The 27,032-nt window shown below is 37.7% G+C and overlaps 2 protein-coding genes, 1 long non-coding RNA gene and 1 other non-coding gene across 4 annotated transcripts in view; 3 read left to right on the top strand and 1 right to left on the bottom strand.

Annotated features, from left to right (window-relative positions):
* Positions 1-1,029, top strand: part of snrnp48 (small nuclear ribonucleoprotein 48 (U11/U12)) — a 4,196-nt gene extending 3,167 nt beyond the window's left edge. The window contains exons 6-9 of the mRNA XM_068729900.1: positions 18-139; positions 215-327; positions 440-556; positions 842-1,029. Coding sequence (XP_068586001.1) covers positions 18-139; positions 215-327; positions 440-556; positions 842-947 — 458 coding nt within the window. The 3' untranslated portion in view covers positions 948-1,029. The remainder of the gene's footprint in view (positions 1-17; positions 140-214; positions 328-439; positions 557-841) is intronic.
* A 4,425-nt stretch (positions 1,030-5,454) lies between these two features.
* On the top strand, positions 5,455-6,881 carry LOC137887127 (uncharacterized). Its single transcript, XR_011105023.1, has 3 exons — positions 5,455-5,538; positions 6,379-6,444; positions 6,744-6,881. It is a non-coding gene; the product is annotated as an uncharacterized lncRNA (long non-coding RNA).
* trnap-cgg (transfer RNA proline (anticodon CGG)) lies at positions 6,238-6,309 on the bottom strand. Its single transcript has one exon. It is a non-coding gene; the product is annotated as a tRNA-Pro (tRNA).
* A 151-nt stretch (positions 6,882-7,032) lies between the features above and the next one.
* zgc:113232 (uncharacterized protein LOC541546 homolog) lies at positions 7,033-26,202 on the top strand. The gene is made up of 23 exons (XM_068729830.1): positions 7,033-7,203; positions 7,497-7,640; positions 9,094-9,147; positions 9,241-9,294; positions 9,662-9,715; positions 10,523-10,576; positions 11,035-11,088; positions 12,107-12,160; positions 12,690-12,743; positions 13,312-13,365; positions 13,762-13,806; positions 16,764-16,817; positions 16,899-16,952; positions 17,602-17,655; positions 20,139-20,210; positions 20,354-20,389; positions 20,971-21,015; positions 21,138-21,170; positions 21,512-21,658; positions 22,265-22,441; positions 23,423-23,513; positions 24,117-24,194; positions 25,366-26,202. Exons 1-23 carry the CDS (start codon positions 7,033-7,035, stop codon positions 25,569-25,571), a joined length of 1,839 nt encoding a protein of 612 aa, XP_068585931.1. The 3' UTR covers positions 25,572-26,202.
* The last annotated feature ends 830 nt before the right edge of the window (positions 26,203-27,032 follow it).

Below are 27,032 nucleotides of genomic sequence, written 5' to 3'. Positions count from 1 at the left end.
TGTTTTTTGTCTTTTAGATGAAGAGCAGAACGAACCGAAGACTCACCTGGAGCTGATGGCAGAGATGAGGGACTACAAGAGGCGGCGTCAGTCTTACCGAGCCAAGAACGTTCACATCACCAAGAAGTCCTACACCGAGGTACGAGACAGCAGTATCAAACAACAAATCTTATCGTTATTAAACTGTATAAACTGAAACAATGGAACCCTGCAGGTGATCAGAGAGGTGATCAACGTCCACTCAGGAGAGCTCACCAGACAGTGGAGAGAGGAGGAGGAGGAGGAGGGGGGGGAGGAGTCGACCAGATCTGAACTCTCCTCCCACAGGTACGACCCGTGACCTCCCGACGATCAGTTTTCCTGTAATGTTGTTTATTCAGGAAATTAAAGCGTGTATATATATATATATATATATATATATATATAATTTGTCCGTCAGGCGCCGGCTGGATGAGAAGCGTTCGGCGTCGTCGGAGTCTCGACACAGCCGACGCCGTCGCAGCCGAGAACGAAGCCCAGACAAAGAGAGCAAGAAGAAGAGGAAGAAGAGAGAGAGGTGAGGAGCTCTATTTGTGCTGGATGCTTGAAATGAGGGGATACGACCACAGACTGTGTGTAACAAGTAGTCGTCGTGACGTCACCCATTGGTTTGTGGACTGATGTTGTGAAGCCTTGAGTTTGGCGATTTTCCCCGTCGCCATCTTGTTGTTTTTTGTTTTTTTAAACCAGTGAACAGGAAGTGACCATATCTGGTCTGAGGAGGAGTGACGTAGAATAAAGCTTTAATAAAAGTATGTTGTTTTTTTTAAAAGTTTTTAAAGTGGCTCAATGATCTTCACAGGGATTCCTGCTCCCCGGACGACCACCACCACCACCACCACCACCACCACCACGACCGGAAGAAGAAGAAGAAGAAGAAGAGAGAGGACCGGGAGAAGGAGAAGTGATGAGGTCACACGTCAGAACACTCTAAGTTCATAAATGAGGGCATTTTTGAAAAGAAATAAAGTTTTGGGAACCAACAACATACATTTTGAGCTTTTTTTTTTTGTGCTTCACAAATTTAAATGACGTGTTTGCCAATTTTGAACAGGCCCCGCCCCCTGCCTCTGCCTGATTGGCCGGGAGTGGTTTGTGGAATGTTGGACAGGAGTGTCACAGCTGGCACACTTTCACCACGGGGTCAAAGGGCACTCTCGTTTTAGGCTTAAAATGAATCAAAGTGGGTCTTCGAGTGTTCACACGAGGTTTCTGCAGTCGTTGAGAAAAAGTCTTTTAATTTGAAATGTTGGTTTCTGAAGTCATGTTTTATTCTGAAATCCATTTAGGAAATAGATGCTACTTACAGTAATATTGAGACACGTTTACACTGCTAATTATATATTATATATATATATATTATCAATTATGAGGAGATTTAAAATATTTTGCCTTATATATTATATATGATTCTTATTCATTTATTCAAACAGTTTGTCAGTGTTGCTGCGTTTTAGAATGTTTTAGATTTCTCATAAAACAAAACTCTTTTTGTACTTTGATTAGTTATTCAGCAGTAAAGATGTAGTTCTTCTGTTACATAGTACAGGTGAAGTACTTGCAGCCTCTTGTAAAACATATTTCAAGTTGTCTTCGTGGCGTGAATATTATGTTTAATGTGTTGTTGGTGGTAGAGAGTTATTTCAGATATTAAAATGATCCACATGTGAAAAGAATAACGTCGGCATAAAGTTAAAGACTTGTCCACCCGTCTCTGTCTGTCTCTGTCTCTGTCTGTCTGTCTGTCTCTGTCTCTGTCTGTCTCTCTCTCTCTCTTCTCGTTCTCTCTCTCTTCTCGTCCTCTTTCTCTCTCTCTTTTCGTCCTCTTTCTATCGCTCTCTCTCCTCGTCCTCTCTCTGTCTCTCTCTCTCTCTTCTCGTCCTCTCTCTGTTCTCGTCCTCTCTCTCTCTTCTCGTCCTCTCTCTCTCTCTCTCTCTCTTCTCGTCCTCGCTTTCTCTCTCTCTTCTCGTCCTCTCTCTCTCGCTCTCTCTCTCTCTCTCTCTCAGTCTTCTCTGATGATGCTGGACTCTGGCTCAGGTATTTCTCACCCTGTTGAGACGCAGAGAGAGAGGACAAGAAGAACGAGGGAGAGAGCGAGAGAGAGGAACCCGTCAGTGCCTGGGAACCTGAGGGATCCTGGAGAGACAGAGAGAGACAGAGAGAGGGAGAGAGAGGACGGGAAGAGAGAGAGGAGACACAGAGAGGAGACACATCCTGTATCCTGAAAGGATCTAGTCTGGCTCTGGTCTAGTCCGGTCTGAGGGGAGTCTGCAGCACCATGGGAGCCTCCAGCGACAAGGTAAGAGGGGAACGGTCTGGGTTTGGTTGGTGTGTGTGTGGGTGTGGGGTGGGGTGGGGGGGCTGCAGGTTTGGTGTCGCTTGTGGTCCCCGGGGGGGGAGGGGGCGGGGGGGGGTCACCTGGGATCAAATTTAGATGAAATGAATTACTTTGTATACGTGACGGAGAGAGAGAGTCAAATATCAGCTGTGGTTTGTTAACTTGTTTACAGTCTTATAGCCTTTAATTTGTGGACTTATTATTATTATTATTATTATTACTATTATTATTATTGTTATGTGAGCAGATTTGTCTTTGGCGTTGGTGACTTTAGCAGCCTGTAAATTCTTACTGATAAACGTTCTACTCTGACACCGACGTGTGTTGAATCAAGCTGAAACGTTTGAATGTCTTGATGTTCGGTCCTGAGATACTATTTCAATATAACTTCTTCAACACAATAGATCTTTATTGTAATCTGTTATACTCCGCTTCATGCAGCTCATTCAGTTTGACAGTAAATCGTTTTCCTTTGCGCTTGATGATGATGTATCGTTACGTCTCTGTGGGGTTTTCTTTTGAAAGACTCACCGTACGAAGCCTCGCCTCTTACAGGACCAGACCAGAGTATTTTATTCATTTAAGTATCTGTATCACACCTTCATGTGACAAAAAGAGGAGCCATTAGTTTTCTCTAAAACAAACAAAGATCCGTGAGAACACGAGTGAAGGACCTGTCTCACCTCTCTGCCCCGGAGGTCCTGCAGGTCAGGATTATTGCTTCGTTCCCAAACTGACCTGAGCAGTCGGTGTTCATTTACAGCAGCAAACGTGTTGGGACACAACTTCTTGTACCTCATGGATATATGGCAAAAAGGTTCATATTTGAATTTTTTATTTGATTAACACTTTATGAATTAAGCCCTGTTCATTTTTGTTTATTTTCTAAAAAAAGAAAAGGAAGTGTCAGCGTTGGTCTTTTTATGATATTTGACAAAAACTGTCCACGGCTGACTCTCTGCTTTTACCTTGAAGGATAATTTAAAGTTACTACGAGGATCTTTCATTTAGTGTTGGTTCTGTCGCCCCCTGTGGACTAAAGCTGTAGTGTCTCTGAGCACCAGAGTCCCTTTAGAAAACCTCTCATTCTACTGCAGCAGGGTCTGACAGTCTGACCCTCTCAGTCCTGGTTCTGGTTCTCCCGTTGCCTCCCTTCCCTCCAGAGGGTCCAGCAATACGTCCTGGGTCTCCAGCAGAGAGGAGAAGCTCTGCTCCTGGAGGAGGAGGAGGAGGAGGAGGAGACGACGCTGCTGCTGCTGCCGGGAGCTGAGCTCTCCTCCTCCCTCCGGAGCTCCGGCTAAAGGTCCGAGGTTTAGATATTTTGTGAAGTGCCTGAAGTTATAATAATACAACCCTCGTCTTCATCAACATGTCTGACCTTCTATAATCCTCCTGTGTCACCTTCTAATAAATGAATGTGTACTTTTTGCATTACAAGTGAGTGACAGTATTGCTGCTCTCCATGTTGTAGTTTTATAAGTAGTTGTAGTCTGTGAGGCGTATTGTCTCAGAGTCAGGGCTGCTCCGGGATTTGAACCCCAGACCTCTCGCATTTAAAGAGAGACTCGTTACCTATGAGCCACTTTCATGTAGCTGAACTCTTGAAGTGGAGTGAGGTGTGACATGCTGTGTTCACCTGTGAAGGCTCCATTGTTCCTACTCAGCTGTCTTTTTTTAATTTCTATTTTAATGCATGAATCAGCAGTTCACTTTGTAAGTTTCAATGCAAATTTCAGGACAAGTAAATAAATCGGTAAATACTTCTATACATAGAAAGATGGAGAGAGATAGTAATAGTTATGATAAATATTATTTTAAAAAAAAGACTTTATATACAAAAATAACATAAATCAAATAAAAATAAAATTAATTCAAGAGAGATAGCAATAGTGATGTTAAAAATATAAGTAACAATAAATTATTTAAAAAAAACAAAATAATACATTTAAATAAATAAATACAATAAAATTAATAAAAAAATAAATAAATTCAAAAGAAATAGCAAAAGTGATGTTAAAAATATATGTAACAATACATTATTTAAAAAAGTAAAATAATAAATGTATACAATAAATAAATAAATACAATCAAATTAATTTTTAAAAATGAATTAATTCAAAAGAGATAGCAAAAGTGATGTTAAAAATATATGTAACAATACATTATTTAAAAAAGTAAAATAATAAATGTATACAATAAATAAATAAATACAATAAAATTAATTTTTAAAAATTAATTAATTCAAAAGAGATAGCAATAGTGATGTTAAAAATATAAGTAACAATACATTATTTAAAAAAAAAAATAATACATTTAAATAAATACAATAAAATGAATAAAAAAATAAATAAATTCAAAAGAAATAGCAAAAGCGATGTTAAAAATATATGTAACAATACATTATTTAAAAAAGTAAAATAATAAATGTATAAAATAAATAAATAAATACAGTAACATTATTTGCACTTGTATCTGTTTTGAATTGAAGAATTTGTTCTTTTATTGTCTGTTTTATTTGAGATCGCTCCTGATGTTTGCATCTTATGTGTTTATATATTCGTGGTCATTTCCTTTCCTTGAGCTTATTTCCCATATCTTACGTTCTCACTTATTTATCTGAACATATTCATTTATTTTGTTCTGCAGCTGCTCCACCTTCTGTTTCTCTTTGGGGCTCAGTGCTGCTCGATGCTCTCAGTTTGTGAATCGTATACTTTTAATCTGGAACGCACTTTGTGCTGAGGCTTGAAAGCCGCTGTATGAATAAAACGATTGCTATCGTAGTCGGATCTGGATTCCCAAAGCCCCGGTATCGTATCGGGACCGAACAAGTGCTTTATCGGTTCGTCCCTTAATGTTCTCGTCCATAAATTCAAATTGTTACGATCTTCAGGTGAGTCTCAATCTTCACAGCTCTGCACCAAAAAACCCAGCCAGATATCCAGAATGGTCTTGCTGTGAGGTGGACCAGACTCACGTGGTCTGTTCTGGTCTTCATACAGATGACATATGCAGCGTTAGATGATATTTAAATAACTTGTTGTTGTTGTTGTTGTTGTTGTTTTCCTCCCTGCAGCCGTCTCTCCTCTCAGGTCTGCTCGTGTTCTCGCTGTGTGTCGCCTCGTCGCTCTGCCAGGAGGAATATTCAGGATACCACTCAGGTCAGATGTTCACTTGTATTCATCAGTAACAGCTCACAAAGACACTTTTACTCCAGAAGGGCTTTACTGTCACAGACGAGTAAAGAAACCAGAACGTATTCACATTTAAGAGGCTGGAATCAGAGAGATTGAACTTTTCTTTCTCACTCAAACTGATTCATCACTTATCATAATAGTTGCCCGATTCGTTTATTACTTGATAACTGATCGTTTAATTCTCACAGCTCCTAACTCCTGCTTTCATAAAAGCAAAACTAAATTAGAAACCAATAAAACTAGAGTCGTTTGTTTTGTGTTAATTATGAAATGATGTTCTATTTGTAGGAAACAAGCATATTGAATATTAAAAGAGAGCGCTGAACAAACAATATGTTTGTGATTAGGATGGAATGAATTGTTTGGTCTAGAAATTCTAAAATATATTCCTCACAATTTACAGATGATTATTTTCAGTAACTATCTGAATGGGTTTTCACTGCTGAAACCAGAAAATTTGTATATTTCTGGAAATTATGTTTGAAAAAGCTGGAGCACATTCTAATCAGTCCAATACGAAAATCACTGATTATTGAGATTAATATTTAGAGGTGCTTGTTGATTGACACACAATTTAATTTGTGCTTTTTTTTCTCCTCTTCTAATGTCAATAATACAGCTTAGGTTATAATCCATCTGCAAGATTTCTTTGACCCACAGTTAGGGCTCGTCCGGGATTTGAACCCGGGACCTCTCACACCCGAAGTGAGAATCATACCCCTAGACCAACGAGCCACCCACACAGAGATGCCCTGATAGAGTAGAATCAGCTCTGATGTGTGTGTGTTTAACGTGTGTGTCCAGGTGAGGAACACACCTATGAAGGCTCCGTGGTCGACCGCTACAACGGCTTAGCCTCTCCTCAACCAGGTGAGCACTGTTCACTCCAACCGGATGATAGTCTACCTGAACAGCAGCAGCACACACTCTTCACCTTGCTGTCAGACAGACCTTTCTGACGGGGTCAAATGACTGTTTTTGTCAATGGAGTCTGGCAGAGACGGGGCTTTCTGACAACAAGGTAAAGCAGTGAACATATAAGAGAATATAGCGTTCTCCTGTCTGCAGTAATACACCAGGACGACCTCACACTACCACACCTCAAAGCATTGGTTCTCAGGACTAAAAGTCTCAATGCTGTCCCGTCTCGTCTCCTCTGTGCCTCTCAGAGTATCCGCCCGAGCCGACTCACAGCTACGACGAGGACCAGAGGCCCGAGGACCCCTACGGTCCCGAACCCACCCGGGTCACCATGATCACCGAGGACGCCTTCCCCTACGCCACCACCGCCGAGTCCCACTACGCCAAGGAGGACACGGAGACCATGAAGGTATGACGACCGCCGAGGGCCGGAGGTCTTTGCTGCCGTCAGAGCGGCTCACGTTCCGCCTACAAAGGTCCATTTAGTAGCTGTTCTGGAGCTTTCCATCTCTCCACATGACCTTCATTAACAGGAGAATGCATAGTTTGGATTTGGAGAACTGCCCCCAAGTACATTCTTCAAAGTTTCTGTTCCACCATCACAATAAGGCAGGATTATCAGCCAAATGTGTGCTGGAAAGTAATCTGGGTCTGTCCACGGTGGACCGGTCTCTGCTGGAGGATCTGGGTCTGTCCACGGTGGACCAGGTCTCTGCTGGAGTCTGAGCTGAAGGGGTTTCTGGTGAACCTGCATGAGTTCATCTGGTTTCACCAGAATCCGACCCGGTGGCTCCGATGACGAGCTTTAAGAATAACTCTATAGAAACAGACCATCTTCTCTCTGATGGTCTCTGTACTGATGGAGGTTTGATAGAGGACCAGGACTACACTGAGACTGGTTCATATAGAGGACCAGGACTACACTGAGACTGGTTCACAACCAGTAAAAAGTCTGTAGTGCGTATTTTCATTCCCCCCGTTGTGATATTGTTGTGTTTCAGGTCCCGTACAAGTATCGTCCAGCAGGACCGGACACCGACTCCTCAGAGGAGTCCGGGGGCGACGCAGACCTCGGAGAGGAGGGGCCGACCGAGTGCGACTGTGAACCCGGTCAGCCTGGATTCGCTGGCTTCGCGGGACCAAAGGTACCGACTCATTTCATCCCATCATGGCCACTTTATTCTCAGCAAACACGGCTGTTTGTCCCGCTGGACATCATTCATCCAGTTCTTCTTACAGTTTTCTTAGATTTGTGTAACGGCAGCTTTCATGTTAAAATGTCCTCGGAAACATATAAACCGACAGAAAACGAGTTAAAAATGAGTTTAAGTCCAATAACAAAACATGAATTTCTGTTTTTCTGATGATTTGTAATGCCTGTTTATTATGTTTATCTCGTTATGTTAAGGTTAAGGTGACTTTATTATTTGATAAAGGGAAATTGCTGCATCATGAACCAGACGTCACATTAAAAACACATTAACTAAAGACGACATCACGGCCCCTCGGCTCTGGAACGATCTTCTTAAAACCCATTTTTACAGACTGTCGTCGCTTTACTAAATCATTTTACAAATAATTTTACAAATTATATTACAAATTACGTTACAAATTATGTTACAAATTATGTTACAAATAATTTTACAAATAATTGTACAAATTAATTTACAAATTATTTTGCAAATTATTTTACAAATTATTTTACAAATTATTTTACACATTATTTTACACATTATTTTTGCTAAATTATTTTACAAATTACTTTTGCTAAATTATTTTAGAAATTGTTTTTGCTAAATTATTTTACAAATTACTTTTGCTAAATTATTTTACAAATTATTTTGCTAAATTATAAAAAAATATATATTTTGCTAAATTATTTTGCTAAATTATTTTACTAAATTATTAAAAAAATTATTTTACTAAATTATTTACAAAATTATTTACAATTTGTTTTTCAAAATTATTTTACAAAATTGTTTTCAAAATTATTTTACAAAATTGTTTAAAAAATAATTGTACAAATTATTTGAAAAATTATTTGAAAAATTATTTGAAAAATTATTTACAATTTTTTTTCAAAATTATTTACAAAATTATTTTACAATTTTTTTTTTTTTTAATTAAAAAAAAAAAATCAAATTATCCGGGTTTAACTCTTAACTTAGTTTGTTTTGCTTTGTCGGGGCTCATTGTCTCTGTTGTTTTATTGCCTCACATCAACCTGAGATTAAAAATATAATATGTAATATAATAAATAAATCTAAAATCTTCATCTGAGTGCCTCTCTGTTCTGCTCAAGTGACAGACGGACACATGAATGTTTAGAAGGATTGTGGTGACACGAGGAGACCCTTCCTTCTAAAGCAGACTGAATGTAATGTCTTGATTCCTGCTGTATTCTGTTTCTATAGCAGCACAACACTAAACGTGACGCTCTACAGGTTTATTATGCTGCAGAGGTTATATCTTGTACGTGAGAATGCAACTTTCAGTTTAAAGTGCGTTCAGTAATAGTTCATCTGCATGTGCACGCAACAAATTCGATCTTTTTCCTGCTCTGTATGCATCGTTGATTCTTTTTCTGTTTCCTGTCAGGGATCCAGAGGTCTGCAGGGTAAAACTGCAGAGCCAGGAGCTCAAGGCAGAGAGGTGAGAGACCACAACATTACTACTGACCAGGAATCCCGAATAAGAGTTATGTTCCAGATGTGTGTCCATGTGTGTTAACATGTTTGTTTTTAGGGTTATAAAGGAACCAAAGGGGTCCGGGGGAGAGGAGGAGACACCGGACCAGTGGTCAGTAAAACAGTGATGCATGATGACTTAACGTGTAAATAAATACACCTGCACTGACTCAGAAGTGACATCATCGTTTTAGTAACCACAAACTGAAAGTAAAAGAAAACACGGAGGAACAAACTGAAGGAAAGTGAAACAAAAGCTGCAGACACACTTAAAACAAGGATGTTAAAGCCAAACATGAGACAAAAGTACAAGTAAAAACTAATTTTGTACACAGTCAGAGGCCACAACACTGTCTTAGGTTAGGACAATAAAATACATCTTTAGATACAAAATGCAGTTCTCAGAACTAACAAAGCACTTCCTGTTTGTAGTTGCCGTGTTTGTCCGTTGTGTTGATCTGTGACGTCTGGTCCCGCAGGGCGACGCTGGACCCGAAGGAGACGACGGAGCGTCTGGTTTCTCTGGAGCTATGGTGACTTTAAAAATAACACTTCACTGACGATTCTCAATAAACGCTAAAATACCTGCTGAGTGGAAACCTCAAAATCACACACAGTGGTAGAACGAGTCCTCAAACCCTCTACTGAAGTACAACTTTGTACTTCAGTAGAGTATTTCCATCGTATGCTGCTTTATATTTCTACTCCAATACGTTTATTTGACACTCATATAGTTACTTTTTACGATTAAAAAAGAGTGATTTGCTTTTATGATGAGATGTAGTACAATTCTACTAATCTACCCAGTAGTACAAGAAGTATCTAAAACTGTCTCCACGTTGACAAACAACAGTAAAATGTACTTGTTAGTGATAAAACGTGAATGATATATTATTCTATAATAATAAAACTCTTTGAAAGGAGCCATTCTGCATCATGATACTTTTACTTTAAGTACATTTTGCTGATAATACTTGAGAACGTTTGCTTCGATATCATTTTGAATTCATATTTTTGGAATGTAGTGTTTGTACTTTAACTTGAATAAAGGATCTGATTGCTTCTTTAACGTCAGGTCACACGAAGAGTTTTACTGTTTTTAAAGTTGTTTTAATGTGACAATTTAAAAACTAGTTTCACTTTAATGTTGAGCTTTTACAATTCTAGATTCTTCATCTTCTTCTTCTTCTTCTTCATCTACTTCTTCATCTTCTTCTCCTTCCTCATCTTCTTCTCTTTCTTCTTCTTCTTCTTCTCATAATACAATATGTTCATAAAGCAGTTCTAAGAGAACCAGTTTTAAACTTAAGTAACCTAATTTACTTTTTTGTCATTAACAGGGAGAACCTGGACTTATAGGAGACCGAGGGGAGCAGGGAGAGCTGGGACTGAAGGTAAACAAACACACACACACACACACACACACACACACACACACACACACACACACACACACACACACACACTTTAAACTTTAAAATGATTGCAGGGTTACTCTGATACCGTACTGTAGATATTAGCAGTGACTTCTGGTTCACACATATGACTTCTGTTCTGTCTGGATAATAAATCCTAAAATGTATTGCTGTAGCGTTTATAAATGTTTTTAAATGTTTTGGCTGTCCTCCTAAGCTTTTAGACGTATGAAAAAGCAAGTTCTTCGTAGTTAAATAAGTAAAACTTATTAGGGAAATATTCAAAAATCAGCAACGCAAATGTCTACACAAAATTACAGTTCAACACGCTCTTTTTAAATATTCTGGTTATGAATTATATTTTATAAACAACTAGCGATTGATTTGCTTAATAATGCGACTGTTTTATTCACATGTGACTTGTTTCACGTCCACAGGGTGACTTCGGTTTGGAGGGACCCCGCGGAGGAGTCGGAGGTCCTGGTGAGACTGTAAGGACACAACCTTGTTAGTTAAAATAAAACATTTTGTATAAATGTCAGTTTTAGTTAAACTATATCTCTGTTAGTTAAAATATTTGTTTTGTCTAAATGTCAGTTTTAGTTCAAATAAAACATTTTTGTCGAAATGTCAGTTTTAGTTAAACTATATCTCTGTTAGTCAAAGTAAAACATTTTTGTCTAAATATCAGTTTTAGTTAAACTATATCTCTGTAAGTTAAAATAAAACTTTTTTGTCTTAATGTCAGTTTTAGTTGAACTATATCTCTGTAAGTTAAAATAAAACTTTTTTGTCTTAATGTCAGTTTTAGTTGAACTATATCTCTGTAAGTTAAAATAAAACTTTTTTGTCTTAATGTCAGTTTTAGTTAAACTATATCTCTGTTAGTCAAAGTAAAACATTTTTGTCTAAATATCAGTTTTAGTTAAACTATATCTCTGTTAGTTAAAATAAAAATGTTTTGTATAAATGTCAGTTTTAATCAAACTATATATCTGTTAGTTAAAATAAAAATGTTTTGTATAAATGTCAGTTTTAATCAAACTACATCTCTGTTAGTTAAAATAAAACATTTTGTCTAAATGTCACTTTTAATTAAACTATATCTCTGTTAGTTAAAGTAAAACATTTTGTATAAATGTCAGTTTTAATCAAACTATATCTCTGTTAGTTAAAATAAAACATTTTTGTATAAAATTTGGGGGTTTTACCAGTTGTCGAGATCAGCTGTTAAACAACATGTGTGCATTTTTGTTTTTGTTAATATTTTTCCAAACTCTTCACACCAACTGCACCAAGTTATGTGAATGTATTTCTCACTTAAACAGCTCAGTTTGTAAATGTTTTGACTGATGAAGTCACATTTAAATATGCTGCAGTCTGCAACACCAGAAACACACGACTATATATAGTATATGTTCATCTTATTAGTATTTAAACTATACATTCTGTGCTACACAGACTCACAGTTTATTCTTTATTTAATTTAATTTATTTGTTGTATTTCAGGGCCCTCGTGGTGGCGCTGGGTCTCCAGGACCAAGGGGAGGTACAGGTATCAAGGTAAAGAAAAGTCTGAAACACCCACATTTAAAGAAATAGAATTAACTATGTCTTTAATTAGACAGGATTTTATTGTTCTTAAAAGTGTGAAAGGTATTTAGGTTTTATTTTAAAAGAGGTTGAAATACATTTAGTATATATTGAGGTTTGAAACACTGAAGACTAAATGTATTGCTGTCACTTGTTTTTTTATGTAATATCTTTTAGTTTAACAATATTTCACAATAGTTTCTTTTCTAAACATTTATACCTTAAATGTGGCATCATAATGTAGAAGTAAAGTGAAGGCAATACATTTTGTATTAATGAATTTATTGAGTAACAATGAAAATGTAATTTCCTCTTTTATCTGTCGGTGGGCTTTGATTTTTTTCACCCTGTTTCTAAAATGTAAAATCAAGTTGTTTTATGAAAGAATCCTTATACATGTCTGCTTTTCCATAAAACAAATTATGTTTTCTATTCAGTTTTTTCTATCCTTTGTTATGAACCTCTCCTGTTTTGTGTTGTCTCTGTGTTTTCTGTTCAGGGGTCTCTGGGGGACAAAGGCAAAGAGGGTCCTCAGGGACGAGACGGACTGAAGGTACGAAAACAGAGAAGAAGAAGTACTTCACCTGAATGAAGCACGGAAGCTGTCTAAATAATAAAAATAAGAATAAATCACTCAATGACTAAACTAATTAAATTACATTAATTAAAAAGAAATTTATCAATTGATCAAATTTGACAAAAACTGATATTTACATTTAATTTGCTTCTTTATTTATCTCATTTTGGATCATTTCCCCTATTTATTTACTCTCTTATGTAAATGTTATTCATTTTTTTATTCATTTTTTAAATTATTTTTGGATTTAGTCATTTTTAAATTTATGTATTTATTTTCCCTAAAATTCATCTATTCCTGTATTATTTTCTTTTTACATTTCTTCAAGCATTTCTTCCTAATTGTTTCATTCAAAGGGTGTCTCTGGGTCAACATTCCGCCTGTTGATTAAAGCCAAACTATTGATTTTAATGCAGTAGTCCCCTCAGTGAGCTCTTCCGTTTAAAATACTGTGACTCCATTGTTTGTAGTTCCTTCTGCTCTCCATCAGAGGGAGACGGAGTTCATCACTAAGTCTCTTTCACCGTCGTGTCTCCTCTCACAGGGTCAGATCGGAGCTCCTGGGTTTCCAGGTGACGTCGGCGACAGCGGATACACCGTGAGAAAGATCCTCAATCCACTTTCTTACCTTTTTCACCATAAGTCGTTTCTAGTTAGAGCTGAAAGAATGTCTAAAAACGTGGATAGTTAGCATCACTGGCAATGCAAATGGCAAAACTTTGAGCTCAGAATCCCTTTTAGTAAATGTCTTTGCAGGTGCTTAAGTTATTCTTTATGCTAGATAAATTATTATCAGGCACAGAATAACATATTCGTTTTCTATAATCCACATAAGTGCACAATAATAACCTCTCAAACACTGGAGTAGATCTTTGTTTGCTGAAATTGAATTGCTCTTATTACTGTTATTAGTAATCTTTGCATCGTCTTTGAAATGGTGTACTCCTCTTCGTGCAGAGATATTAAATACTTGGTTTTGGTTTGTCGTCCTCAGGGTTACCCTGGACAGACAGGATCCACCGGACCCAGTGGACCAAAGGTACAAACACACGTTTCTCTACTTTATTAATATAGTTCACTGTGAGTTTATCCTCAGGTCACATACCTCACTGTGTGTGTGTGTGTGTGTGTGTGTGTGTGTGTGTGTGTGTGTGTGTGTGTGTGTGTGTGTGTGTGTGTGTGTGTGTGTGTGTGCGTTAAACATCAGTCTCCGTTTCAAAGAGAGAGTTTTAGTTTCCCAATGACGACCTTTATTATGCATCACTTCCATGGAGGACATACTGAAACCTCTTTTGTCTGTCTGTCCAACATTCCTCAAACACTACTGGACAAAGGGTCTCGATTTTCTCTTCAAAATAAAAGTCCTGCTCCTCTATGGAAACAGAACCATGTAGAAGTAGAGAGAACTAGAACATGTCTTTAGTGAGAATAACACAGTTATGATGACATCAATCATTAAAAAAAAAGCATGTTTAATTTTTGTGATAATTTATTTTACAAAAATTGAAAAACCACTGGAATCTATATATATACATATATATAACATTGTTATCAAGTGTCTACATGTTTTACCAGTGTGAGGGAAAAAAGTAGGTAAAAGTAAAATATATTCTGCTCTGTAGTCAGTTGACGTTTTGTGCTGTTTTTGTCACATGACTGAATCAATCATGGCTTTCTCGTTGCACTGAGGAGCTCACAGTTCAATGTTTTTAACAGAATCTGATTAAAGTAAACGATTTGTTTGGGGCAACATTTTAAATGAGAACATTCTCATTTAAAATGTTCAGGGGCCGTCGAAAAAAGATGAAAAACTGACAATAATGGCGTTTTTTTACAGCTTCTGGCTGTGATAAAAGGTGTAGTTTTTGGCCGATTGTTTGAAGAAAACACGTTTTTTCGATCCAGCCGGCGGGGTTTTGCCGTTCAGAGGGTTCGCTGTTACACCACCAAACGGCATGCTGGGTACAACTCGCACTACATACATTCATCTATTAGTTCTGAAGTAAATAATTGAAAACAAATGAAAAAGGAAGAAACTGTTGTTTTTAAAAACTCATATGACAGCATGTGAAACACAAAGTGATGGATCATGCTTTGGTTTATAAACATACAGCATTCAGTCAGCAGCTAAAAAGTCAGAGGTTTGACCCTCGCTAATGTCCTCCTAATGTCCTCCTAAGGACATTAGCAAAACACCGAACCACAGCCTGCTTACTGACTGTGACTGACAGCTACAGACTGCTCTCTGGTTTGTTAAATAACTGTGTGTGTGTGTGTGTGTGTGTGTGTGTGTGTGTGTGTGTGTGTGTGTGTGTGTGTGTGTGTGTGTGTGTGTGTGTGTGGTCACATGCTGCTGGGAAAAAAAATAATCTGACGTCTGAGTGTTCGTCAGATTTACTGAACTCTTTTGGAGCGCTTCTTGGACCCAGTAGAGTTAGTTCGAGGTGCTCTTTGTGAACTGGAAAATCACAAGAAAACTCCAAAGAAAACTCCTCCGCTCCTCTTTTACACAATTAAAATACATTCATTGTATGAAGTCATGTCAAGTGAGACCTGAAAACAAACCCTGACGCATTCCTCAGGCTCGATGCCTTTACGATAAAGACATTTTAATTGATGTCTTGTGATTAAACAACCTGCGGTTCTGAAAAGTGAAGCTGCATTCTATCTAGTGTCCACCAGGGGGCGACTCCTCTGGTTGTATAGAAGTCTAGTCTAAAATGACTCTACTTCTCTCTTGATTTATTCCCTCAGTAAACATTGTAAACATGAGTTTATGGTCTCAATCTCTAGTTTACAGTCTTCTTCAATACAGCATGATGTTCATTTCGTACATTATGGAACATTTAGAGTCAAGCAGACCATAAAGCAGGGGATGCTTTAGGGGCGGGGCTACACGGTGACATCCCGTTTGATTAATCCGAATGAGGAGAATTAAAATGACAATTTGTGTTGTTTAGATCACTGATTTATGTGACAACTGTGTTTCTTATAATCACAAAATAACATTGTTTTTTTATCCCAACAAAGCAAACTTGTGACGAGGAAATACTATTTTAAAAGTCCTTTCAACCCACGACTCGTCACATTCTCTGTATCATCTGACTTTGACCGTGACATCTCTAGTTTCTGTAATGAATTTAAAAAATGTACACTTCACCCTCAGAAAAATACCCAAATTGCTGTAGAATCTCTCTAGTTTTGCTTTTTCTTTCTTCAGACAGTGCTTCATTTAGACCGCACCTCTGTGTTTAAGGTGATGTAATCAGAGTAAAACAGAAACTGGTGAGCAGATACTGAAAATATCTTCACAATCTTTCCTTTGGACAGCACCAGTGACACATATATATATATATACATGGAGCACCAAAAAAGCACATGTAACTTCCCCAAAAAGTATTCTCTGTTGCTTTGAGCTTCACGTGAATCGATAAAAACACATTATTATTTCCCCTTATCGACACCAAAACACATTTAAAAAAAAAAAAAAAAAAAAAGACTTCAAACTGAAACCAAAACTGCAGCCTCGGTAAAAGTAAAAGTAGACATGTGTTGACATGTTTCGCATTTTCACAACATTCATCATGTGCATGTCACACTGGTCCATGCCCAGTTCACTGGTGCACATCTGCAATAGACTCCTACTGAGGAGCTGTGACACCGACATACAAACAAAGCAAACGTCATCTGGGGCTGCATGAGGAATATCTACGCGTATTTAAACTCGTTGACGTAAAGCTGATGTAAAAGGTTAAAATCAGCATTCATTAAAACTGTCTTTGTTAGTCTTTCCTCTGTTCCAACAATCACCAACTCTGGTTTAAGAGTTTGAAAGAGAGACGGAAGAAGTAACAACCACCTTTGTCCTTTAATCGAAACACTCATCTTATCTACACGTTAGATTCAAAATAACAAGCCGGTGAATGGAGAATTAGATTCGATGATTTAGTTTCTTTCTCTCTGCTGAACTTCTTTTCGCTCTTTTTCTCTCTTGAGGGCGGTGAAGGCTTTGGCGGCCTGCCGGGCAGTGACGGCGACCCCGGAGAAGATGTGAGTTGATTAGAGTTCAGTCTGCCATCTTTAGTCCCCCCCCCCCCCCCTTTTACAAACCCTGTTGTTTGTCCTCCTCAGGGTCCCATAGGAGTCCCGGGTGTGATGGGAGAGCCTGGCCAGTTCGGAGTCAAGGTAAGGAACATAAAGGCTCAACGCTGCGGAGACAGATACATACAGTACTTTATTAATCCACATGAGAAGTTACATTAATACTTTCATTAATTTTTAGTCCAGTTTGGCCCTAAAGGAAATCAGTGGCAACTCATAACGCTCTTGTCTTAATAAAGGGGCAGTAGCGATGTTCAGGAGTGTGACTTTGGTGTTTTAAAGTCACACAATTAGTAATTCACAGCAGAATCATTTGAAGCTCTCTGATTGGATGATCCTCACTGCTGTCCACTTTGGGACTTTTTTAATTCATTGGGGGTTTTTTTCAGCTCTTTTGAATTTCATGTGAGTCATTTGATATTGTGTTTGGATGAAATGAACAAGTAGGCAGGAACCCCCACTTCATCGTGATCCTGTGCGATTGTGATCCTGACGATGTCCGTCCAAACATCTGTTGTCTCCTATTCTGAGGCCCGATCACAAGTTCACTCGTTAAAGAAACAACTCATTGCTAATTGCCCTTTTTTCACAGAAGACATTTTGACGTAAACACAGACGTAAATAAAAGCATTAAATGTATGATTCTCCAGGTCGAAATGTGAGCTTTAAAATAGATATTTGAATAAAACAAACTCGACTACTCGGCGTAATAGTGTGTGTTCTTCCTCTGCAGGGCAGTAAGGGGGACCGTGGAGTGAAAGGACCTCGAGGAAGAGTGGGCGCCAGGGTGAGTGAGCTCTGAAAGTCACAGGTTTGATTCCTGACTCGTGGTTTTAAAGGTGATGCCTGACCACAAGCAGCAACAAGGGGGGGACTTCCTTCACCTTCCTTTGCAGTCAGTCTACCTCTGAGTCCTGACTTACAGGGAAACAAATGGATGAGCTCATTGACTAAATAGTTATATTAATTATTAGTTTATATTATCATGAGGAAAATACTGCCGCAAAATAAATCTAGAAGTAAAATATTACAGGAGCTGTTAAATGAGATTACAGGTTTTGTCATCTCGAGATCAGGAGTGCCAGCGAGCAAAGATGGCGTCTTGACAACTGTTGCAACCAACGGCTCAGATTCACCCTTTTCTCCATAATGATCCCGTGATCTCGAGAAAACAAAACTGTTTTCTCCGCAAGAAAGAAATAATCAACGTAAATGAACCCCGTTATCAAGCTCTGTCATCTCGAGATAACAGCATTGAAGAAGAAGAAGGAGAAGAAGAAGAAGGAGAAGAAAAAGAAGAAGAAGGAGAAGGAGATGAAGAAGAAGGAGAAGAAGGAGATGAAGAAGAAGGAGAAGAAGAAGATGAAGATGAAGAAGAAGAAGGACAAGAAGAAGAAGATGAAGAAGGAGAAGGAGAAAAGGAAGAAGAAGAAGAAGAAGAAGAAAAAGAAAAAAGAAGGAGAAGGAGGAGAAGAAGAAGCAGAAAAAGGAGAAGGAGAAGAAGGGGAAGGAGAAGAAGAAGAAGGGAATAACATGGAAGTTATTCTGTAATTCTTTCTGAAGAAGTCGGTTTCGGTTGTAAATCTAAAATTGAAAGTAACCTCAAAGTATCACAACATATAATTATGATCGTCAGCTCAGCTGTCAGGAGGTTAAACTGTTTATTTATTCAAGTTCACGTTAATGTGGTCAGACACACCACAGCAGAACATCTCTGAAAGAAAGAAAGAAAAACAAAGAACACAGAGACAACTTCATGTCACATCTGGAACGTCTACAGAAGAGTTTGTCAGTTCAAAATGAAACATCTGTGAACGTTTTCTGCTCATTTATAGAACAAATTATTTTTAAACTACAACATGGCCTCCATCCATCAAAAAAAAAAAAGACAAAAGCATGAGAATTTAGCAATTATACAAACACAATAGTGATTAATGATAATATATAGATTATAGACAAAGTGCTGCCCATCTTTCATCAGGCTGAAGACCCACCTCTTCAGGAAGCTCTACCCTGAGCCTTCCACTTAGCGCTTATTGTTTTCATACTAGCTTGTTGCACTTATTGTATTCGTATTACTTATAGCACTAACTGTTTCTCTTGTTTCTGTACTTTGGCTCTGAGTTATGCTCTGCTTCAGGCTCTTAGATGCTTGTTTAAAGGAAATGTACTTATGACTTCTGGTGACTAGTAGTTCTCTTGATTACCAATGTTGATGCACTTATTGTAAGTCGCTTTGGATAAAAGCGTCTGCTAAATGACTGTAATGTAATGTAATGCTTCACAAAGAAGAGGAAAATCAGATAATAAAGAAAAATGCAAATACACACAAAGAGATCTAGATTTAAAGTAGAAGAAGCCGGTTCTAAACAGCTAACTTTAGGTTCAATACAATTAGTAGAATAGTTTGAACTATTTGGACTTTGGAAATATCTGCAAAGCTGAAGTTTAACTCTCTTTTGTCCGTAGCTATAAACTTTCTCCGATCCAAGGATTTTACATCCTCGAGGTTCTCCTCAGCAGGTTTTAACACAGACGAGATGAGATAAAAGTTTAAGAATACACACAGGGAACCTGTTGTGCAGGAGCTGCAATATAAAAGGTGAAGAGTAAACATATAAAGGTGCAAAATAACAATAACAATAAGGAGCAAAATCCAAAAATACAATGCCAAAACTAAGTTAATAGGAAGAGTATATATATATATGTGTGTATATATATTCTAGAAAAAAGAGCTCAAAAGCAGAATATTTAGAAAATATAGAATAAGACCTGAACAGAAAGCCAGTGAGAAAAACTCCAGACCGTCTGATCATCACATTACAAAGAAAGCTGTGGTCTCGTCTTCCGTTTTTGATATTTGAGGGGTTTTCCCGGTGAAAAGTTTATAACCTCAAATGTCTTTTACTTCCAGTTAAACCTTCTTCAACTGAACCAAGTCACATGATCTCTTCTGTCTAATATCTTAAATATATACATGTATATATTCATACATTTACTTTTACAAAATGTGATACTCTTTATTTATTTTGGGCTGAATGAATAAATAAATAAATAATCATAATAATAATAGTATTTGGACAAAAGAAATAGGCAGAATGAACATAAAAAACAGGGATAGAATATAATAATAATATACATAGAGATGGGAAATAAAACCCACTGAATAATAGAAATGTAAATTGTTAGATGTGCCGGTTAAACGTGAATATATATTCATCATGAGTTAATCCCTTTGACTGAGTGTCATTCGGTCCGTTTGTTCAACAGGGAGCTGAAGGAGAGCAAGGAGACGCCGGAGTACCAGGCAGACTCGGATCGAAGGGCCTGCAGGGCCAGACTGTGGGTTCAACACAAACTACCGGTTATCAATATACAGCAGACTGATATCCATCTTTTATTGGATATCAGACGTCAAAGAGCAACTTTAAATATGATCGTAAATGAAGTAACACAACCTGAACCGTCACCTGAATGTCTTCCAGGGTTCCAAAGGTGAGACGGGACCCGATGGTGGCAAGGTGAGTGTTTGAGGACGCGTCGTTAGCTCTGTCTAACGGTCCGCACCGCTAGAGCCGTTAGCACCGCTAGAGCCGTTAGCACCGCTAGAGCCGTTAGCACCGCTAGCTGCAAGCCGTCACCGCGTCGAGACGATCCTTCTGCTCACAATATCGAACTTAGAATCAGAGTCAGCTTTACTGACTCATTTTTTTTACATTTGTTTTTTTTATCCCTGGTGTTAATTTTATTTCATTATTTAGATTTGTATTTATTTATTTGTATTGTTTTATTGTAATGTCTAGCCTTGCGGAATTTTTTTCTATGTATTGTTGTTTTTTTTAAATGTGTTTGATTCAGTTTTGCCCTGTTTGAAGCTCTTTGAATGAAAGGTGTTATATCAATAAAGTTGAGTTGAGCAGCTTCAGACTTGACGGTGGTTCCCCTTCCTCTGCCGTCAAACAAACCCACTGTTGATTAACTAATTGTTTACGATAAAACAACTCTTCATTCAACCATGTAACTCAAGCAACGCCTCCGCAGTCACAACTTCCTCTTTGATTCCATGTTGTTGATGATGTCGTCATGTTGTTTTTCCCTGCAGGGCGCAGCAGGGAAGAAGGGCATTAAAGCCGTTAAAGCACAAAAGGTAATCTGTTTACAATGCGATGATGAAAGTCCCTCATGCTGTCATCCCCGTTTCACTTCCTGTTTCCACACCTGTCTGGGTTTTCACTCACTGATTAGTTCCTTCTTTGTGTCTCCGTTCAGGGAAGCGTGGGAGACGGTGGAGACAAAGGACAGGTGCTTGCTTTATTTATTAACAGACACACACACACACACACACACACACACACACACACACATCTAAATGCAGCTCAGGAGTTTCCAAAACGATAGAAGACATTGTGTTTTATTACAGACTTCTATATAATTTAGGCATATTATTAAATGGTAAACGTCAGGCTCATGACTTCTGTCCTAAATAGCTTTTTAAAGGTGTAAAATAAAGTGGATCTTTGGCCCTATAAACAGGATGTATACAGTATAAAACAGTCAGCAGCTGTAAAAGAGACAATAATAATAATGTGATCAAACGCTTTCATTTTTTTTACTTCTGCGTCCTTCTTTTCCCCCCCCGACAGCGTGGACCAAAAGGTGCGGTCGGTCGCGGCGGCATCCCCGGCCCCGTCGGACCGGCCGGCGTCCCGGGTACCAGAGGAGAACGCGGTGCCATCGGTGACCTCGGCGTTAAAGGCCAAGCAGGACCCAAAGGAGTTCCTGGTCCCTCTGTGAGTCACAGTTTGGGCAGTTTTAAAAAAAAATTAACTTTAAAGGTTTTGATTGACTTCTGATTTCCTTGAATTTGATACTCAATCTGAAATAAATGTAAAACATAAACAGGTTTTCATAGTATTTCATCACTGGCTTTTTCACTTTGTCACTTCAGTCAGCGTTGTGACAAACGCTGTAAACATTTCGTTAAGTGCAATTAAAATGATGTTTTTCTTCATGGAGATTAAATGTTCTTGGGTTAAAGTAACCATCAGTATTTACAGTCTTTTCCAGTTGTCCTATTATGCGTTTTAACATAATTTTTACAAATCATAAACATCTTTAAATGATAGAAATAGTAGTGTCCATATGTACAAGATGATGCTTTAGTTTTTCACGTATTAGTTTATTGAATTTAAAATGATTCATTGACGTAAACTTGCTCAGCTGAAGTATATATAATATATAAAGCAAGTGAAACTCATCAGATGTCTCTTATTTATTTGCGTATATATTCCAAAAATGTCAAACCTTATTTTAAGATTAAAGGACTTGTTAAAGTTGGTGTTTATTGTCGCCGTGACGTAGAGAAGATATAACCTGAGTGGTTTTTTGTCCCGCAGGGTCCTGGTCTGACTGATGAGCAGGTCCTGCAGCTCTGCAGAGGCGTGGTCACGGCCCAGATCTCCCAGTACGCCGCCTCCATCCGGGCCAAGTGCTCCCAGGGCTGCCCCGTCAACAACCGGACCCTCATCGGACCGCCGGGGGGACAAGGGCTGTCGGGGTCACCGGGGAAATCTGTAAGTTCCTCTCTGCTGCCTCGCGGCTCTACGATGGTGGAGACGGTTCATTGGTTCAGTTCACCAGACCTAGAGGAGGCGTCAGTGTTAGTCTGCTGCGTTGTTTCAGTGATCCACTTTAAAGTGGGGAAATAATTTCAGTTTTTACTGTTAAAAAAAGCCTAAAATATCTTAAAATGACAATAAAAATTACTGTATTTTCAGTTTTCACACAAAAAAAGCCCATTTCTTGAAAAACGAGATTCATTTCAACACATTTTTAATTGGATTAGTTTGTGTTTTTTGGGGTATTTTTGTTTATTTTCTGGGATTGATTACAGAACCACGAGAGGGGGGGGCCACAATTCAAACAAACAAACTATGAATTTCTGAGATTAGAGTTGTAAATGTACGAGAACAAATCTTGTATATTCGCTGAGATTAAAATGTTCAATTTAGGAGAAAAAAACCTCACATCAGTATGTTGTTTTCTTTTGAACAGTCTCTTTAAAGTAGGCCAGTAGGCACAACGTATGAAAACATCATGTCCAAATGTAGTTCATCTTAAAAAAATATCTTAAAAATGACAATAAAACACAGATAAAACAGATTTTAGAAGTTCTTGTGTTGCTGCTCAAGTAACAATATTTGTTTACAGACAAGAATAATTAAGAAATGTTGATTCTATTTCTAATTAATGGTCTTTTTTCTTCTCACAAAATAGTCAAAAAGAACCAATATTCGTATCTATAAGAAACTGAACCGATAAGCAGAATCAATAAGAGTACTAGTACGGATAAAATCCTAACGATGCTCATCCCTACTGCCTGTTTAAAAAGCACTGTAAAACACATCATGTATTGTATTCCTCTTCAGCGACAGTGGATTAAGTTGTTGATCATCAGAACAACGCACAGGACGTGTGAGAATCCCGTGTTACAGCGACATTCAAAAATGACCAAATTAAGGACTAATTGGACCATTTCTGCCTCCACCTATCAGGGCAAAGCAGGAAAAACCGGAGTGAAAGGAGCCAGAGGAGCTCCAGGTGACAGAGGACTGCAGGGACAGAAAGGAGCGCAGGGCGACAGAGGTAACATCACACGTTCATTCTTCATGCATCCAGTTTAAACATCCGCGTCCATGAGGTTATACATCTGAAAAACGTGCAAATGTAACGGAAGCATTGTGGACGACACGTCACATGAGCAGAAGAACGTTTTGATTTTATATTCCTTATTTTTTTTCAGTTCAGTAATTCATATGCTCAAATTACAGAATAACATGTTTTAACAAATTAAAAATGTGCCTTTAAGATTGTAAAGCATGCTTTCAGATGATGTAATCCCCTTAAAATGAACAGCATTTACTCCATTTGTCTCAGATTTATAACAGTTTCACTTTAATCCTAGCCTGAAATATAATGTATGTAAATAAACGTGTTTTTGGCTGTTAAACACAACGTTGTGTTGTCGTCCACATCCTGTGTGTGTGTGTAGCTGAACAGAACAGAGAGGATGGATTTAGTTATGTCAGGGCAACAATTGTTATTTATTCAAGTTGAAAAAAAAATCAGTAATCGTTAAAAAGAAGAAATTTGAACACACATTAATTTACTTTTTCAACCGCTAATCAACTGAAAAACATGTTTGTTCTGAATGGAGCTCTCTCGTCGCTTTGTGTTTTCTCTCACCAGCTCAAAAGGGACCCAAAGGCAGCACAGGTGATCCAGGTAAAGGTCTGGCGGGACCCGACGGACCACAAGGCGGCAGAGGTGCGACACTTCATGTTCATCTCCACACGACCATTAACACTTTGACATCATTAGGGCCATTGCAGATTTTAAAAAAATGGAAGGGGTTAACAGTAAGAAAAGAAACTCTGAAGATTAAAGTTGTAAATTTACCAGGAAAAAAACTGTAAAATCAGTTTGTTGTTTTCTTCTGAATACAGAAGTCCCCTTTGAAGAAGGTATGGGACGATATGAAGATTCATGTCATCATTACCCTGGCCAAAAATATTTGCAATATTTGGCAATTTAACATACTGTAGTCTCTTTACCTTACATTTTGTTCAGAAACAAATATTTATATTGCAAGAAAGATTGGACACATCTTTTTTTTTGTAAGAAACAGACAATCTTAAATAAGGTACTCATAAATCATAAGATACTATCGCATAAATAAAGGAGAAATAAATACAATATTTTCCTACCTGATAATTCCTGTATTTTTAAATCAGGCTCTATTTCTCACGATATTCATTATTATCTCGATAATTGAAATTCACCACAATCAACTTATTGACCGACTTAACCCGACTTCAGAGTCTGGATGCTTGTGATAGTAAAGAGTAAATATTATAAAATAATATGGTGGTTCTGCGCTAAAATCAAAAAGTATTTCCTTATTGATAAATCCGATGGCAACTTATAATAATACTCTGCAAGTGGTGCGTCTGGGATGTGATGAAGTTGATCCAAAAAAGTTTAAAAAATTTTGTGACTTTAAAGTTTTTTTCTCTGAATGTTATCCTGCTCCGTCATTTTATTTAATTGTTTCTTTCTTTTTTCTTTTTAAACAACAAAATAAAACAAATCAGGAAATCAACAATTAACCCTTTTGTCCCAAAGACAAAAAACAATGAATAAAGAAATAATACAAGAATAAAATAAGCAAAACATATAGGGAAGAGAAGAGAGATCAAATCAAGCACAATCTACTCCAGTACAATCATTTATTTTGTTTTAATGCACCAATGTAGAACTTTTTTTAAGGCGTTAACCACTCTCAAACCTGACTTCCATAAGATTATTTTTACATCACTGTATATAGTCTATAAATTGTTCAATATCATATTGAACTTTATAATTTTTTAGAAAATATACAATAACATGTTGCTTGTTTGTAAAAAGGTTTATATATTTTGTCATTTCCTCTCCGCAGGTTTGCCAGGTCACTCAGCAGAACCCAAAAACGGCATGGAGGGTCCCCGAGGCCCCCGCGGCTTCCCCGGCGCGGTCGGCCAGTCCGGCATGCTCGGGGTTGCGGGCGTGCCGGGTTTCTGCGAGGCGCGGGACTGTAGCATTCACGCGCCGGTGGCACGCAAAGAGCAGGGTCTGGTGAAAGGACCGGTCAGTGCACAAATGTGAACGCGAGCAACAAGCACCTGAGATAATAAAACACCAAGAGATTCAACTGGTGGCAACTTCGAGGTTCGTCTCATTGAATTCCAGCTGACGGTAGAAGTGGGTTAAAAATGGGACAAAACAAAATTGTTACATTTAAGACAATAGTTTGTTTAAAAGCTGCAAATGATTCAATCCTCCTTTGAAAATGTCAGAGGGCCGAGTGTCGTACCCTGTGGCACTCCTGGTAAGAAGAATGAAACTAGAAAAGACTTTTACAGCTTTGACCAGGAACACTGACGTCTCATGTGTTTGTTTAATTTGATAAAATCTCTAAATGTTTGCCCATTGAATCCTTCCTTCAGTTTATTTTCTGTTTCCCTGTTAAAGTCACAATGAAAAATAAACAGAAGTAAAACAAGTGCTATGTAAATATTTTGTAAAGTATCTCAACAACGTGTACTGTGCTCTGAAATATGTTTCAGATAAACTGCCTGATGTTTTGTAATCTGAGTCTTCAGTTTGTAAAGTTTGTGCTTTTAATTCTGAACAATAATATTACAGAAAAGTTAAGTTACCAGACTTCCAAAGTAAACCAGTAATCTGATTATTGTGTGTATGTATTTGAAATTGTTTTACAAGATGACTTTATCCTTCAGACTTATTAGAACTGTAAACTATTGAAAATATTAAATATTTGTTGAACACGTGAGAAAATAAACTTCAGTTTAAATAAATAATTCAGTTTGTATCCACGTTGAAAATCTATAACTGAACCTAACAATCCACGTTATTCTAATGAATGATGTTCTGAATTTTAAACATCCTTCACGTCCCACCGAGATTTGGTCATCAGCTGTTGATGGCCGTCACATTTACAATTTAAAATGTTGTAATAAATGTTCAAATGATGTAGCTACAATGTGAAAATGAAATCTTAGCTGTGGAGATTTCAGGAAAATCCCACAAAAAATTGTGCGAAACATTAACATTTTCATTGCATTGTAAAGTTAAATAGTTGTGTAGTTAGATAACGCTGCTACATTTAAATGCCTTCAAGAGATACAAATAAACATTTCTATATTTCTTAGGAAAACTACTTTATCCTTCAGATCACATGCTGTTTTCACTAAAAAATACAAACTTTTTACTGTCGAATTCATACTAAAATATACCAAACTATAAATCAGAATCTCGTTACTTTAATAAATTATGGGACAGATTGCAAAGAAAGTTTTCAAGAACAGACTTTAATGCATTTTGTTAACAAAAGACAGAAGAGCAGCAAGACATCAGGTAGAATTGCACAAAAGTTGAAGTTCCTCACTGAATGAAATGACACATCACCGTATTTACTGGTCAGAACTAGTATGATGCTAACAGTACAAATTCATCTTTGTCAGTTGATTTGTTACGTAGGGTGTAAAGATTAAAAAAGTTATTATTCTACGCATGATAAAGTGTGAGAAATTAGGATTTACAGTA

This window comes from Cebidichthys violaceus, unplaced genomic scaffold (assembly GCF_023349555.1).
Source record: "Cebidichthys violaceus isolate CVI_PGR_0920_01 unplaced genomic scaffold, fCebVio1.0.p SCAF_48, whole genome shotgun sequence".
Taxonomy (NCBI): Eukaryota; Metazoa; Chordata; class Actinopteri; order Perciformes; family Stichaeidae; genus Cebidichthys; species Cebidichthys violaceus.
This window is presented reverse-complemented; position numbering and strand designations above follow the sequence as displayed.

Excerpts from the sequence above, each read along its gene's own strand:
- zgc:113232 (XM_068729830.1), top strand. The coding sequence starts at position 7,033 with ATGCATAGTTTGGATTTGGAGAACTGCCCCCAAGTACATTCTTCAAAG. Across the intron at positions 13,366-13,761 it reads TCGGCGACAGCGGATACACC|GGTTACCCTGGACAGACAGG; the intron begins GTGAGAAAGATC and ends TGTCGTCCTCAG. Across the intron at positions 21,016-21,137 it reads AAGCCGTTAAAGCACAAAAG|GGAAGCGTGGGAGACGGTGG; the intron begins GTAATCTGTTTA and ends GTCTCCGTTCAG.